The 16,043-nt window shown below is 39.4% G+C and overlaps 1 protein-coding gene across 2 annotated transcripts in view; it reads left to right on the top strand.

The window, feature by feature from the left end:
• Positions 1 to 11,017, top strand: part of Dpp10 (dipeptidyl peptidase like 10) — a 716,117-nt gene extending 705,100 nt beyond the window's left edge. For both annotated transcript variants that reach the window (XM_031380842.1, XM_031380845.1), the window contains exons 22-26: positions 1,751 to 1,850; positions 2,091 to 2,149; positions 2,271 to 2,343; positions 6,221 to 6,294; positions 8,736 to 11,017. In XM_031380842.1, the coding sequence (XP_031236702.1) occupies positions 1,751 to 1,850; positions 2,091 to 2,149; positions 2,271 to 2,343; positions 6,221 to 6,294; positions 8,736 to 8,870 (441 nt within the window). In that variant the 3' untranslated portion in view covers positions 8,871 to 11,017. The remainder of the gene's footprint in view (positions 1 to 1,750; positions 1,851 to 2,090; positions 2,150 to 2,270; positions 2,344 to 6,220; positions 6,295 to 8,735) is intronic.
• The last annotated feature ends 5,026 nt before the right edge of the window (positions 11,018 to 16,043 follow it).

Here is a 16,043-nt window from a genome sequence, read left to right as displayed (position 1 = left end):
GAGATACCTGTGGGAAAAAAGTAAAAACAGAAACAAACAAACAAACAAACAAACAAAAACTCAACTTCCGAATCTACTGAATTACTGAATTCCACCATTTACTATAGAAAGGTTGCTAAGGTTTTTGTTTTTTTTTTTTTTTTTTTTTTTTTTTTTTTTTTTTGGTTCTTTTGTTTTGTTTTCTGTTTTTGTTTGTTTTCCTAAATGATACTCTCATGTATACTAATGTCTATATTCCACTACATCATGCCACCTACCTATGTGACAAAGTGATTGCTGTAGTGGGGCCCTGAGAAGTGACATCGTTATCCACTTTCTCCCTGTTTGTTTGTTTGGCTTTTCTGATAATAACAGCTAAAATCTGTCCCTTTGGCCGGAATCAGACTTTAGCATATTTTTAAGGTCACTATCTCCTACTCTGCATACGGATCGAGATTTTGTTCACATCCTATAAATTCTGCTGACCCTCTTCAATTCCTGCGTACTCCCCATACCATCCCTGTACCCCAATAAACAGCTCAACTGCTTTTGAGAAATAAATATGAGCTTGCTTCTTCACCACCCCATCTCCTCTGTTCCTTTTCCTCCTCTTCCCCTTCCTCCCCTCCCATCCCTCTTTTCTCATCTTTATCTGTGCCTTCTGTCTTACTTCTCTCCTGTTCCTTTCTACCCATTCTCTTTTACTTACTAAGTGCCTTATCCACTGGCGAGAGTTTAAGAATTTAGGCACCTCTTCTTCCTGGGGCAGAGGGAAGGTATGATTACCCACAGATTTCCCTAGAGATAGACATGTCTTACAACCACGCAAATCCTGTCTGTTTTATGTCTGACAGATTTTCTTTTTTTTTTTCTCTTCTTTGTGTATGTGTTAAATGAATATATTTGTGTGTATGGAGAAGTGCATATATTTGCAAATGTGTGAGAACATGCAGAAACCAGAAGTTACAGCTGTCACTCCTTGGATACCATGTACCTTGATTTTGGAGACAAGGTCTCTAACTAAAGTAGAACCTACCAAGTAACCTAAACTCATTGGCCAGCTAGCCTCAGGTCTCCTCCCACTTCCACCTCCAGGACTCTAAGTGTGTACCACTATGCTCACCGTTTAAGTTTTTTTAAACTTGGGTTCTGGAAGATCAAATTTGGTACTTCATGCTTGTACATAAAACACTTTACCATATAAGCTATAAGGTTGCCCCAGTCTGTAGTTTTTCAAAATTATCATCTCAAATTATCCCTAGGCCAAAATGGCTTATTCACCCCATGCAGCAGATTCTGGATTCCTAGGGTCAAACATTGGAATGACAGGTCCTAAGTCCCTGCAAGAAATTTCAAGTAGAATATAAAGCTATAGTCTGTATTTTAAATGTTTTATTTTTCTTGCCTAATTGTGAACAAGCATCACTATTATTAAGTATTCTAGTTGAATACACATGAATTTGCCTTAAAATAATATACAAAGAGTACTTCATTTTCCTTATTTTAAATTACTTGGAGCAATTCCCAGATATGTGGTATAAAATTATGGCTTTTTGTGATACATAATTAATTTCATATTTTGCTTAGTTATTAAAATAACCTGTTGTATAAATTTTTAAACAGCTTTTAAATCTTTATATGTACACAGTGAACTTTTCTTCATTCCTTATACATTTAGAGACATTGGAATGTGTGCATTATTAAACAGTGATCAAAAGGTACAAATATTGCCAGGAATCATTATTATATAGATTTTTTTTTTTTTGCTCAGGGATATGGGGGCTACATTGCATCAATGATCTTAAAATCTGATGAGAAGTTTTTCAAATGTGGAACTGTGGTTGCACCCATCTCAGACATGAAGTTGTATGGTGAGTATGTCCTACAGACAGATCTAATATAAGGTATTGATTGGTGGACAAGAAAATCCCAATGCAGAGAAACTCAATTGAGCTCATTTATCATGTGTTATTAAAGTCTGTTGTGAGTTATCACCTCCTTTATGCAATTGATTTTACTGGAGCGTGACAATTACATTTGAAATGCATAAATAAATAATGAAACAGGGTACATTTCACTCATTTAGACTTTTTTTTCTCCCCGTGTCACAGCCTCAGCTTTTTCTGAGCGGTACCTTGGTTTGCCATCAAAGGAAGAAAGCACTTACCAGGTAGACTAATACAAAAATTATAACAATAAAAGGCAAAAGACATTTTTTATTATAAGGATTAGGTTGAATTCCTTCCATTCAGATCTCTCTATATATACGAATACTTGTATTTTTCTTGTAGGCATCCAGTGTACTACATAACATTCATGGTTTAAAAGAAGAAAATTTATTAATAATTCACGGAACTGCTGATAGTAAGTATTTGCATTGGCTTCTCCTTTCTGATGGCAGCTGTCACTTTACAAAGGGGCACATCTTAGATGTAGGACTTGTTTCCGGGCTGTCTGGTTAAGCTGTTGAACACAAGTACAGGAAGTGACATGAGGATGAGATTTCTGACAGGAAGTAGGAAGAAAATAAGGTAGTGCTATCCAATATCACTCCCTATTGTGACAGGGAGAATTTATCGGTAATCTTCCAATCTTACATACAGAAGCCACTGGTCAACTGCAACCCAAGATCATATGGGAAATAGTGTTGACTAGGGACAAAGTAATTTAATGTGAAAAAGTGGTTAAATCAGGGCAGAAAGAGAGACAGACAGAGAGCGAGAGAGCGAGAGAGCGAGAGCGAGAGCGAGAGAGAGAGAGAGAGAGAGAGAGAGAGAGAGAGAGAGAGAGAGAGAGAGAGAGAGAGAGAGAGAGAGGGAGAGAGAGAAACAGAGAGAGAGAGGGGGAAACAGAGAGAGGGGCCGAAAGAGAGAATAGCAAAAGTAGCAGTGTTGTAAATAGAGTAACTTCAGGGAGGAAAGCCCATGAGCTGGAGGGAGTTTAGCAGATAGAAGGAAATATGCAAGTGGTATATTTGGTTTGAGTATGTCTGAGTGTGCAGGTATGTTCCTTCATGTTTGCGTATACGTGTGTATGTGTGAGTCTTTTAGTTAAAATTAGGTTCAGGAGCTTTGAGCTCTAAAAGCCATGTGTTAACCTGGCATCCCACTTAAAATAAAAACCAGACACGGGAAAACAACGGTGGACTGCACATAAAGCAGCTCATGGCTGGTTCCTAAATCCTTTTGTTTTATTGGGTAACAAGCCTCTCATAACAATGTAATATGTAACAAAAAAAGAGAGAAAGAAAGAAAGAAAGAAAGAAAGAAAGAAAGAAAGAAAGAAAGAAAGAAAGAAAGAGAAATAAAGGAAGGAAGAAAGAAAGAAAAGAGAAAGGAAGGAAGGAAGGAGGGCCATCCACATATGTTAACAGTAGTCAAAGAAAGTCACTTACTAGTTGTTACATGTGTGTGTGTGTGTGTGTTAGAACATGAACTAAGAGCACTTAATAATGTCTTATTTGCCCTGTACAAAAATACTGCCCTAAGGAGTTAGCACTTTCCTAACTAGTATATTAGAGAAATAACTGGTGGGAAAAGCTGAACTTTCCATGGAGAATTTTTTTTTGCTACTTCACTTCTTATCCCTTGCACTAAACCTTAAGCCAAGTGCACTAGTAATATTTAAAGTTAAATGAGTTTTTCTCTAGATACCACCCTAGAAGTTTTAGTATTGTTTAAAACTATCTTACAAAGTTGCTGGTATTACTGTAAGTCTTATTTCCTGTTTGATTCAGTTTCAAGTCAGGCACTTCACAAAGCTGATTCTACACAGAGGTTCCGAGAGGCACCATCCATACTTGTATATAGGTGCACACATGTCCACACTCACCACACAGCCCATAGGAAACCTGACATATGGATGTTCAATGACATTTTTATGCTGCTGTTCTTGACTAGAAAAATGACAAACCCATCCACTAGTTCACTCAAACTTTGTTGTCCCATTTAGTCCTTTGAAGGAAACAAAGAGCACACAACAGACTTTGCGTTGAAAACCAAGCAGAGACTAATCAACTGAAAAGTTGTTTGAGGGCTGGAGAGATGGTTTGGTGAGGGTAAGAGCTTGGATTCCAAGAATCCAAGTAAAGCCATATACAGTGATATACACCTGGGATCATAGTGCTTCTGAGACTGTAGGTGGAGACAGAAAAAGCCCTGCAAGTTCAGTAACCAGGCAGCTGGGCGTGCCCAGCAGCAAACAAGGGACTGCCTCAAACAAGGTGAAAGGCAAGAACTGACACACAAGGTGGTGCTCTCTATCTATATGCACTCACATTCTTAAACACATTATACATTCATGTTCTCTATTGTCTATCTACCTAACTATCTATCTATCTATCTATCTATCTATCTATCTATCTATCTATCTATCTATCTATTTCTCTATCTGTCTATCAATCTATCTATCATCTCTGCCACTCTGTTTCTGTATCTCTTTCTTTGTGTCTCTCTCATTCTGTGTCTCTCTGTCTTTGTGTCTGTCTGTCTGTCTCTCTCCCTTCCTCCCTCCCTCCTTTCCCCCCCTTCTTTCTCATTCCTCATACCTTCCCAAAGCTCATGCTCACCACAACGGTTCATTTGCATGGCTACCTTTTCAGCCTTACCCAAATGCACACATGATGGAGTCTTTTCCATATATTTTCCCTACAAAACCCATATGAGTTATAGAAGAGTTTAGTCTACATCAACCACTTCCCACATAAACCTACATTCATAGTCACACACACGTACCAAGCAATTTGTAGTTATTTAGAATTGGTGATTTTCCTTATTAATTGTAATAGAAAATTGAGAAATATCTTGCCTATATTTAAAATAAATAACTATTTGGACTGTTTATCCTCTGCTGTTTAGAAAGATTATCCTGCACCATAGGATGAGAGCCTAGGGAGGCTCAGACCACAGATAAGACTGCCCTGGTTTGACGAAGATAGATATAAAATGTTAGCTTAAAGTTATTTATGGAAATCTGAAGATATAGACGGAGTAAAAGGAATGACTTAGCCGGAATATAAGCGAACTACAGCACAGAACCATTTGAGTGGCAGGCACAAGGTTTCATAACTAACTCAGACAAAACTGATACTAAATACAGAACTCCTGAGATATGTATTCCAAAGCTCTGGAGCCTTACACTCAGACAGAAGGAACATGGAGGGAAAAGAGAGAATTCAGTTTTCTCTGCATCAAATATTTAACACTGAATAATGAGCAATGCACTGTATCTTCTCCACATGGGAATTTAGTTCTAATGTGAAATTGTAATTACACTTATTTGTGTATCTCTTCACTGTGTGTGTAGCTATGTGTGGACATGATGATGAAGGCACATGTTTGGGGTCAGAGGGCAACTATTGGAAGTCTATTCTCTCTGTCCACCATAGATGGGTTCCAGTAACTTATTTCAGGTCATCAGGCTTCTGACCAAGTACCCTCTTCTGCTGAGCAGTCTCACTGTGGTGCACTTCTAATTTGAAATCACAATGCAGAGTATCAGTGTCTAAATGAGTCTGGATTCTAGAAATCTTCAAGCATGTCTATGAAGATATCTCACTGCAACGATTGCAGGGAAGACATAAAACCTCCAATGCTTATCAAGTACAAAATACATAATTAATTACAAGAATAAATTATCTCACACAAAATATATCTAAATGACCTCATATAGAGTTGAGGAAGTGGCTCACCGGTGTGAAAGCCAGGGTTTCAGCCTCTAGGACTCAAGTAAAATGTAAAGTGGAGGCATGATGATGGATGCTTATAATCCCAGTGTGAGCAAGGTGCTAGGCAGAGACAAGTGGAAAAATTCAGCTTGCTGTCCAGCTAGTTCAGCTTATTTCTGAAAAGCCTAGGCCAGTGAGAGACCATGTTTCAAATAAAAGTGGAAGAAACCAGAGGAATCACATGTGAAGTGGGTTTTTGACTTCCACACACACTCACAAATGCACAAACGCTCCCCTACACTCCCAGACAGCAACACAAACACATACACATGAACAGAATACCATTGGATGATTAAATTCACCTTGGTAACAGTTCTTATGTTTCTGTTTTGTTTTATAATGAAAAATAAAAACTTTACTATGGCACTTAGCAGCTCTCTAGTTAAAATTACTGGCAGGTCTTTCTTCCAAGAATACAATGTACATGGAGCACTTCTTTTCTTTGAAAAAGCTATTGAGCATTTCTGATGCTAACAGATTAATTTCTTTCAAATATTATAATTTAATATTTTGCAGCAAAAGTTCATTTCCAGCATTCAGCAGAATTGATCAAGCATCTGATAAAAGCTGGGGTGAATTACACTCTGCAGGTAAGCCTCAACTCCAGGAAACTGGGCACTAATTCTCAGCTTTATATTGCCCTATCAGATACTTGGGATAAGCAACTGAAGCCATGAAAGGGTGATTTTGGCTCAGGATTCTGGAGGCCACAGTTGCACACGTGGCTTTGGGTCTGTGGCAAGGAAACATCACACTACAATACCTCAGGGAAAAGCAAAACAACTCGTTTAAAAATGTATATGTGTTAGCCTGTGCCTATGGGTGTGCCTGTGTGAGCATATGTATGTTTATGTGCATCTGTGTATTTGTGTGTGAGTATCTGTGTATACTCATGTATGCATGCATGTGTGGAAGCTCGAGGACAGCAGCAGGGCAAACAATATCAAGTATGATAACATCATGGTCATCAGTCAGAGAATGTAGAGACATGGTGGCCCTGTGTCTTTACTCGATAGAATCCATCTGTCTGAGATTTCTCAGGCTGGCTCTGTTAGTTGCCTCTTTCTTCACCAAGCTTTCCTAATTTCTTGTATCTCTAAATTAACCTCTGTGTTCTCCGTTGGCTTCATTTTCTCAGCTTTAGGCATTAAACTCGGGGTTGGTTATGGGAATTCAACTAGCCACGGACAAACTGACCTTCCAGGGTGTACTTTGAAACCTGGTTAGAAGTCCCCAGGACTCCACAACTCTCCAGAAGAGCAAAACCAAAATCCTAGGGCCAACCCCAAGAATGCAGTGAGTGTGAGCTATAGCTAGGTCGGTTTGAAACACACTGCACCTCATTGGTAGATTAGTAATCTTGAGGGAAAATGTCTCAGGAAAACCAGTTCCCAGAAGGCCCTGTGTGAAGTCACAATGCCCCGGGGCTCTCTTTTCGAGGAAAACTCTTTAAGAGTTCACTTTTTATGTCTCTGAGCCTTCTCTTGCTAGAATCTTTCTGCCTTCTGACATGCCCTCAAGGCAAGAGAAAGGATCCTGACTCCCTTCAGAGACAGGAAATACTGCTTCTTTTGCACTTTGCATTTTAACTTCTTGGACCCATCCTATGGAAGTATTTCCCCTGGGTTGTAAAAATGATCAAAAGATTTATGGATATTTTTAATATACATGAAAGAGCAATGAATAATTGCAAATATCCCCAAGAAATTACTTTAAGTGAAGAGATGTCTGGACCATGCATTCCAGAAGAAGCTACATGTTTAGTCAAGCATGAGCATGGAAGAGTCTACTATTTTGGCCAACCAGCCCTAATTTCAATAATTATTTTTGTGTATCTGTGTCTTGGTGAACAAAAGTTCCTGAAAGAAACAGCATCGTCTACTAAACCTTCTGTAAAGCTGATTCACCAATTAGAGCTTCAATGATTGCAGAAAGGTGTGAATGTTTGAAGTGGTTGGAAATCCAATGACAAGTTTCTTGGGCTGCCTTCACCCTCTTGGTAGCTATTTTCTCCTCTGTGTGTGAGCTAATGTATCTGTGAGCACTGGGTAAATCTTTGGAAGGTAAAAACAGCTAGCTGCCCCTAACAAAAGTTTAAGAATGTCATCTGGTAGCATCTGAGTCATATGGCAGAAATTTCCCCACTGCTTATGGAAAAAAGGCAGCTCTTAAAGAAAGTACGAGAGTGTTCTGGAGCTAAGATGTGAGTAACTATGGCATGGAAACATTTAGGTTATCCTACTTCCATGCTCTCCTATGTAGAAGCAGTTTCACAGAGGTTTTAAAATAGCAGGACAAAGAAAGGTACAAATCAAGGAATTTTAAAGTACATTAGTAGAAACAACAGTAAAGCAGTTATAACAAGATGAGGAAATCTCAACTATAGGTCCAGGTTAAATGGTTAACTCTTCCATTGATGGAGAATGGCAGGCAACAGAAAGAGAGAGACTGATTGGGCCTGGCATGGGCTTTTGAAACTCAAACCCCACCTCCAGTAACATAATTCCTTCCACGAAACCACACCCACTCCAACAAAGCTACAGCTCCTAATCCTTCTAATCCTGTCAAATAATGCCACTCCTTGGTGACTAAGCATTCATATATGTAGGAGTATTCTTATTCAAACCACGGATAAAGGTTCAGATTCTTTGGACTAAGTAAAGACCATTCTTACAGGTTTCAGGTAAAGGGTTGAGGCCCCAAACTCTATGGCTGATGAGTATCCTAGAGTACTTTCTTGAAATCAGGTTGTTTCTGATTTCTATCTATGCTGCAAGAAAAATGGGAAAGATTCAGCCTTTTGGCTAACAAATGTCCATCATGCCAGATTTACCTCTTGATTGCTTAGAGAGGTTGGCGACTTCATCTGTGGAAGAGAGTATTAGAGATTTGCAGGAAGTCACAGGAGGGTCTCTAGCATTTCTTTTATACCAGCTGTGAGGACAGAGAATGAAAGAGCTATAGGTAACAGCCTTAATCCCTAGCCCAACCCAACAGTCACTTCGTGTCCCCTTTATCTTCAATGTCATAGGTCTATCCAGATGAAGGATACCACCTTTCAGACAAGAGCAAGCATCATTTTTACAGCACAATTCTCAGATTCTTCAGTGATTGTCTAAAGGAAGAAGTACCTGTGCTACCACAGGAACCCGAAGAAGATGAATAATGGACTATACCATTACAGAGCTGAAGGGAAGATTGAGGCTCAATGAAACTGAACCAAGAGACTGTCTTGTTGTAGACACTCCAGAATTCTAAGGGCAGCTCGAGGAGGAAAACCTGGAAGAGCACACTCAGACAGTGAACTAGAACGTGGAGACAGACCATCCTCGCTACTGTGCTGCTAAGGGTGCAGAAGGTGTTTCATTGTAAAGGGAAGTGGCAAGGGTTGGTTTCCTGGGAAGAAAAAAAAAATTAGTTTCACACGAAAGTAGGAATACTGCATGTTTCCTTCCGTTACCCCCTTTTGTTCTGTGAGTAGTTACCCTCACTTTGATTTCAATGGTCATGATCACCTTTGCATAAAGTGCATAACGTACCATCAGTACCACAGTCCCTGATCTTTGATGGCTGAGCTGCAATCTAACATGTTAATGTAACTTTATAATAAGTGCAATTCTCTCATTGTCTATTATTATGCTTAAGAAAATATTCAGTTAATAAACAAAAAGCAGAGTATTTTACATAAAGTTCTGTTTTTAAAAAGGCATTATTAAATGAGTCAAGGCTATGTAGAAATATGGATTTCAGCACCTTCCAAAGTTCAGGCAGTTGTCAGTAGGTAGAACACTTTTAAATCAACACCCACGAGTGTTTGTCTCACAGTATAATATAAATATATATATATATATATACACGCACGTGTGCATATGCAGACAGTGAGTCTCTCTTTATATGTTACTCATGCTACAAAGGGTAAACTTAAATGAATTACAGTGGACACTCTTTTACAGGCTGCAATGGATGCTTCTCTAATGAGCCAAATATGATGAGACCGTTTTGTTTCCAGTTCAGATTCGAGCAATTGCTTTCCTATAAATGTTTGGGTTGTGTTCGGTATTGTTTCTAGTGGTTAATAGTTTTCTAGTTGCCGTTTACTTTTTTGAATATGATATCTTGTCACATGTAAATTAGATATTAAATATTAAATTATAGTTTCTGATAAAGAAATTTTGTTAAACAAATGCAATGCCACTGAGTGGCATTTTGCTCTCTTGGTGGAGAAGGCTTTTTTAAACACTCAGATCTTTTACTTCAAACCTCTCAGTGCAGTAAAGTCAATTCTCATTTTCATTATAGAAGCGGAAATAAGAATTATTCCATTTTTTTCCCCAGAGTCTACTTAGCATTCCACGCCTGCTCGGTGCATCTTTTGCTGTTTAACTAAGCCCTTATTATAAGAATTAAAAGAAACCATTTTTATTCACTGCCCCTCACCCCCAGAACACAAACAGCAGTACGTGGCATTGCATTTAAATGGACAGCATATGGGGTACAGAATCCTATAGTGTGTCAGTTTGGAGCAATTAGTAACTGAGAATGACAATTAAATGTAACTATATGGAGTTTCAGTCATGGGAGGGAAGGCAGCTATGGTGACTGAAGCCCAGTGTGCTTTCAGTCCATAAAACAGATCTTCCAGAAGATGTTGCAAAGTCTGAAACCAAAGTCCAATGCTCAGAAAATCCCAGTGATCTAATGTCTATTCACAGCCTAAAATCTGTTCTTTGGGAAAGCTGGGTTTCTCTGTCCTCTCCAAACCAGGAAGAAAGATTTAAAAGTAAAGAATTTGTCCAGCCACCGTGGGCTTCATCAAGTTCACAGCCCAGGATTCCGAGGTGTGGTCCTGGGACTGGCTTGAAGGCTGCTTCCCCTTCTTTTTCCTTCAATGCTTAGGAATTGTGTCTTCTCTGTTCCATTAGATTCAATTCAATAAGAGAAAGACGCCCTTTCCAGAAAGACCCATTTTAGGTCTTTTTCAAGGATAGTGAACACATTTTTTAACAAAATAGGTTGTAATGTTTCCAAGGAAAGTTTTGCCTATTTTATTAAGATGGAAGTTTCTTTTTAGGCTGATTTGAAGTCCAACTGAAGCTTTTTAATCAATATTTTAGAATTCAACCACTAGAGATTTTTATGATGCAAATAATTATGTTGTCTGAAAGATGTGGTTTTATTGAATGTCTATTTGAGTAACATTTAAAAAATGTTTACCTTTTCCTGTCCATCATTTCTCTTGTTTATGGTTGTTTTCAATGTTTATCTGGGTTTTTTTTTTTTATTAATTTAATACAGTTTGTAATGTGAAAGTCACTTGTCTGGGACCACGTTCACGTCACAGCACCAATGGATCTCACATGAAAACATGTCTAATCGGAAGGTGTCTAATCGGAGAGAGAGTTGTCCTCTCTGATTTCGGGGGCTTTCGTGACTGGGCCATGTCACACAAAGGACATGCTCACTGGTGTCTTCTACTTTACATTGTGGGATTGTAGAACAGTATGGACTTTTACACGTTTGCATCCCAATGATTTTCTGCATATTCACAAATCCTGAGGGTTTCCTGACACTTCAATGGCAAGCTTCTTCCATGATAATTTCTCCATATTAAACTAAGTTTCAAATCAGACTTATATTTCTATGGTGAGAGTCGTCAGGAGTATTAACTCAGAAAAGAACACATAACCTTTGAAACTCCTTTGAGAGCAAATTTGTTTTTCCTACTCTCATTGAGATCCTTACGTACTCAGTAAATAAGGACCAAGAAATAGCATATTAGTGGCTCTCACGTTGCTAGGATAAATTTCCATGACCAAAAGCAACTTAGGGAAGAAAGGTTTATTTTCAACTTACTGTTACAACTGGCAGGGAAGAAGTGAGGCCTGGCTGGCTGTTGGGAAGCAGAAAGAGAACAAGCAGTGGGGCCAGGCTATAAACCCCAAATCTGCCCCCTGCTACTGTACTTCCTCAAGCAAGGTACCACCTCCTAAAGGTTTCATAACCATCCTGCTCACCCCCAGACAGCTCTGCCAGCTGAGACCAAGTGTTGCAATCTGTGAACCTGTAGGGCACATTTCACATTCAACTCACATAAAGGAGGTTGTGTTTGCTCTGTTGTTCTCTAAGGTGTGAAAGGTGGGGATGCAGAGCAAAAATATGAACCTTGGCTTCCAGCTCAACACAGACACTCACATTAGAGGGTAATGTTTACAGAGTTTTAAGAATGACGAAACTTAAGAACTGGTTGGATACCATATGGAGAACGATTTAAAGCCATTGCCCTTCAGGTGAGACTCTTAGGCATTGGTCTCTAGCAGGTACAGAAGTAGTTGAGCAATTGCTCACCAGATGATGGCTTTAAAATGGGAGTTACAAGACTAGAAAAATGCTTCATGGGTCAAGAGCACTTGTTCCTCTTGTGGAGGGTCCAGGTATCCACACTGGGACCAACAACGGTGTTTAAATTCCAGTTTGAGTTGATTTACACGCTCTTCTTGCCTTTGTAAGAATGTTCATGTGCATGGAGCAGCTAAAGCAAAGCAGGACTCGTGTGTGTGTGTGTGTGTGTGTGTGTGTGTGTGTGTGTGTGTGTGACACACAAATTAATATTTTAAATAAAGTTACCTCTAAATGAGTTTCTGCCATGTCTCTTGGGTCCTGAAGGCACACAGCTCCTATTTCAGAATCATGGATGAGCTATTCTTTGTCCCTCCACATACAACCTGACAACCTTTGCCTCTTGTAACAACCAGCCTTTCTTAAGTGTGGTCTGACCTCTTAGGTGGGATGACTGATCTCTACACTCTGGTTTAGGAATTCTCTAAGAGAATATGTGAATGCTAGGCACAGTACCATATGCACTTCCAACTCCCCCACCAAAACCCAGAAGACATCAGCAGGTAGCTATTGTCTCTCATGCATATGTGATTCTTGATTCTGGGAAGGGTTCCTAGGCCCCCAGCGACCACAGCTGCACATTCCTCTGCTTCCTCCTCCTGCCTGCACATTCCTCTCAGCTTCTACTCTCATACCCTAGGATTGCTTGTCAAAATTAACTACACATATACCAGCTGTGGACAAAGGACCTGCTTTTAAGGGGAAAAGTTTGCTTTCAGTAACAGTTTATTACTGTGCATATTATGAAATAAGGAAATAGCACAGAAATAAAATTATGACTTTTCTTCCTTTCTCATAAAAATGTTATGTTTTGTTTTTTTTTTTTTTTTTTTTTTTTTTTTTTTTTTTTTTTTTGGTGCTATGTTATGTGGATATGATGTGATGTGATATTTTGAGGTAGGATCCCATTCCGTAGCTCAGGTAGGCTACATGCTAACATAGAGCAGGCTGGCCTCAAATTCACAGGGATCTACTTATCTCGGCCTGCTTCCCATCTGGGCTTCCATTTTCAATTTGAAGCTATGATTTCTCTCAAGATTTGAATCAACTCTTTCTACTTGAAATTTACACAAAATGTCAAACATATGCAAAGTGTACTACAAACACTAGCAAGCAAGCAATCTTAACATGGCCTGAGATATCAGTATTCCCAGAGAATCCATACAGAAATTGACTTTCTATGGCATTTGTGACTCATCCACACTAAGGTGTCTAAGAAGTAGATAGGATAAATTAAAGCATTAGTCAACTGAGACACCTATGATCATGGAAGCTCTGTATTGTTGTAAACTCACGCTCACCCCCTCTGGGTCACAATGCTATATTTGAATTTACAGTCCCAGATATTTTTGAGAATAACCTACTCATTTTACTTCCACGAGTTAAGGCTAGCTCAGCCTACCTCTGACTTATGTTAGGAGTTGCCTGAGTGAATTCCTAATGACAAGAGGAAAGATGTATTGGCATGTTTAGTAAGAGCTGAAGGGGATCAAAAGTATTGACACTGAAAGATCAAAGGTCAATCAATGTTGGATCTCCAGCACCCAGGTAACTGAGCTGAGCTGGACCGTCACATTTGTCATTTCGGGGCTACGGAGCATATTTTTTTACTTGCTAGCCATCTAGCCTGGTCGAATGATTAAACACTAGGTAAAATTGTGAGACCTTTTCTCCGACAGCAAGTTGTAGAGAGACAGAGGAGGAGGATGCCTAGTGCTGACTTCTGGCCTCCACACACATGAATATGTGAGTGTGAGGGAGGAGAACTCAACATTTAATCTGGAGATAAATAAAGTTCATCCTTACATGTAAACATATGCTCAAATGGCCATGACTATATTCCTTGAAGATCCTTAGTAATTGCCCTTGCTCAGCCTTAGTTCCAAATTTATTCCAGAGTCATTCTAAGCCACAAGCATGGAGAAGGACTTTTGTTGATGAAACATGTCAACATAAAAATCTCGCACCATCTTTTTGTTAAACATCCAGAAAACAGATTTTGGAGTTTAGAATCAGGGCAGACATACCAACTTGCATTGCCTCCCATGGTTAACCGCTGATGGAACATGATTTGTGTTACCACTAATCAAATCTGTTAGCAACTTAATTCATTTTGCAAAATTCTAGCAATTGTTAGAAGAAAAAATTTAAATAAAAATGGTACAACACTTTTCATGCCTCACATGGCATGCCACATAGATGAGAAGACCTCTCTGGAACCTACATAAAGTAGACACTGGCACATTGTGCCATCTGTGCAATCCCAGAGCTTCTGTGCAGATATAGGAAGTGGAGAGTGGCGAAACCCAGAAGTTCCTGCCCTGGTTAGTCTGCCATACACAAAGGAGAATGAGAAGAGACTTTATCGCAAGTCAGTGGGACTCAAGCATGAACATCTAATGTAGTCTTCTGCCCTCCATTCACCTCCACACACAAGCTTAAACATACCAAGAAAACACATACAAGACATCTCAAAGACAGGAGAAATGGGTTCTAAAGGGCTATATTTGAGCCATCATTGTCTGGGTTTCAGTCTCATCCTGAAAAATGCTCTGACAAGTTCTTAGCTCTGGATGAAGTTATCTACAAGACAAGTCCCTCCTCTGGCTATGTCTGGACTTCAGATTTTTTCTTCTCCCAGCATGAGATCCTGCCAATCCCAATTTCCCTTATCCATTGTTTTAGCCATCTGATTCAGAATGAAGAAACCCAAGTTTCTCTTTCGAATATCTTCATTGTCAGCTCAGTGATACTAGCACAATTTCACTTAACCCATTTGACCTAAGTTTAGTGTGAGAGAGCAGAAATCCTTCCTGCCTGTAGCTCTGAAGCAATGATACTCACCTTTGTTCCAAATGTGGACTGTTTGCCACATAAGCTCAAGCATGTGAGGTCAACAGCATCACCCTCTGATAGGAGTGAATCAGAATTCAGAGGGGTTAAACAAATTTTCAGTGCTATCATGCAGTGTATCGAAAACAGGACTAGAAAATAGGGTCAGTTTGTAATGCCTCTGAATTTCCCCGTCACAGTTTTCAGCTTGATTCTGAATTCACAGCATTCTTCCATAAGTTGGGTTAAACTGTGGAATATATGATTCTGCATGAAAAGCTATCTTTTCCTATTCTCCTGACTGTAAGTAAAGAAGTATAAAATTCAAAATAGCTTCAATTCCTGTGTCTAGATAGGTGCTTAGCTAACTCCTGAAAATTTGTTTCATTTGCCAAATCTCAGGCACCTCCATGCAGGAAGCAGAGTTAGAATTATCTCCAAGACTACCAAGTAGGAGGGCACCCATAAGGCTTGTCCTCTTTGCTAAGACAGTTATGGAAAGAATTATTAATAACACAGGGAAACAAACAGAAAGACAGCAGTATGTCAGGGGTTCTTTTGAGAGCTCTAGCCACAAAGCAGAGTGGAGAATCTTTTCTTATAGTTATCAGGGAAAATGTAAGGTTTCACAACACCATCATGTGGTCAAACCATCCCTGTTTCTTGCCTGGTGTGAGGAGGCAAAGGAGTCATTGGAAAGGTACGGGTAACTTGGAGGACTCATTCTTATCATGAGCCCTCTGAGGTCATGAGGGGTCTAACAACCCAAGGCATGTCAGCTCTCTTAGTGCCTGTCATTCTTCTAGAATCTAGACATCAATTTACAGACTCAGAGACAGGTTTATGATACAGCATCTGTCTCTCCCTCTAGCAGTAGGGATCCTAGAACCAAGAATGAGGATGGAGAGGAAAAAGGCTAACTGGAATAGTGGCTGCTGTTGGATTGCAATACAAGTGATATATTTTTTCCATACATTAAAACTTGAGAAATATTTGCATAAATAAATCTTTATTGAAAGATGTCACAAGAGAACTCAAAGTGGCCAGGCAGTGGTGGCCCATGCCTTTAATCCCAGCACTTGGGAGGCAGAGGCAGGCGAATTTCTGAGTT

This window comes from Mastomys coucha, unplaced genomic scaffold (genome assembly GCF_008632895.1).
Source record: "Mastomys coucha isolate ucsf_1 unplaced genomic scaffold, UCSF_Mcou_1 pScaffold1, whole genome shotgun sequence".
Classification (NCBI taxonomy): Eukaryota; Metazoa; Chordata; class Mammalia; order Rodentia; family Muridae; genus Mastomys; species Mastomys coucha.
This window is presented reverse-complemented; position numbering and strand designations above follow the sequence as displayed.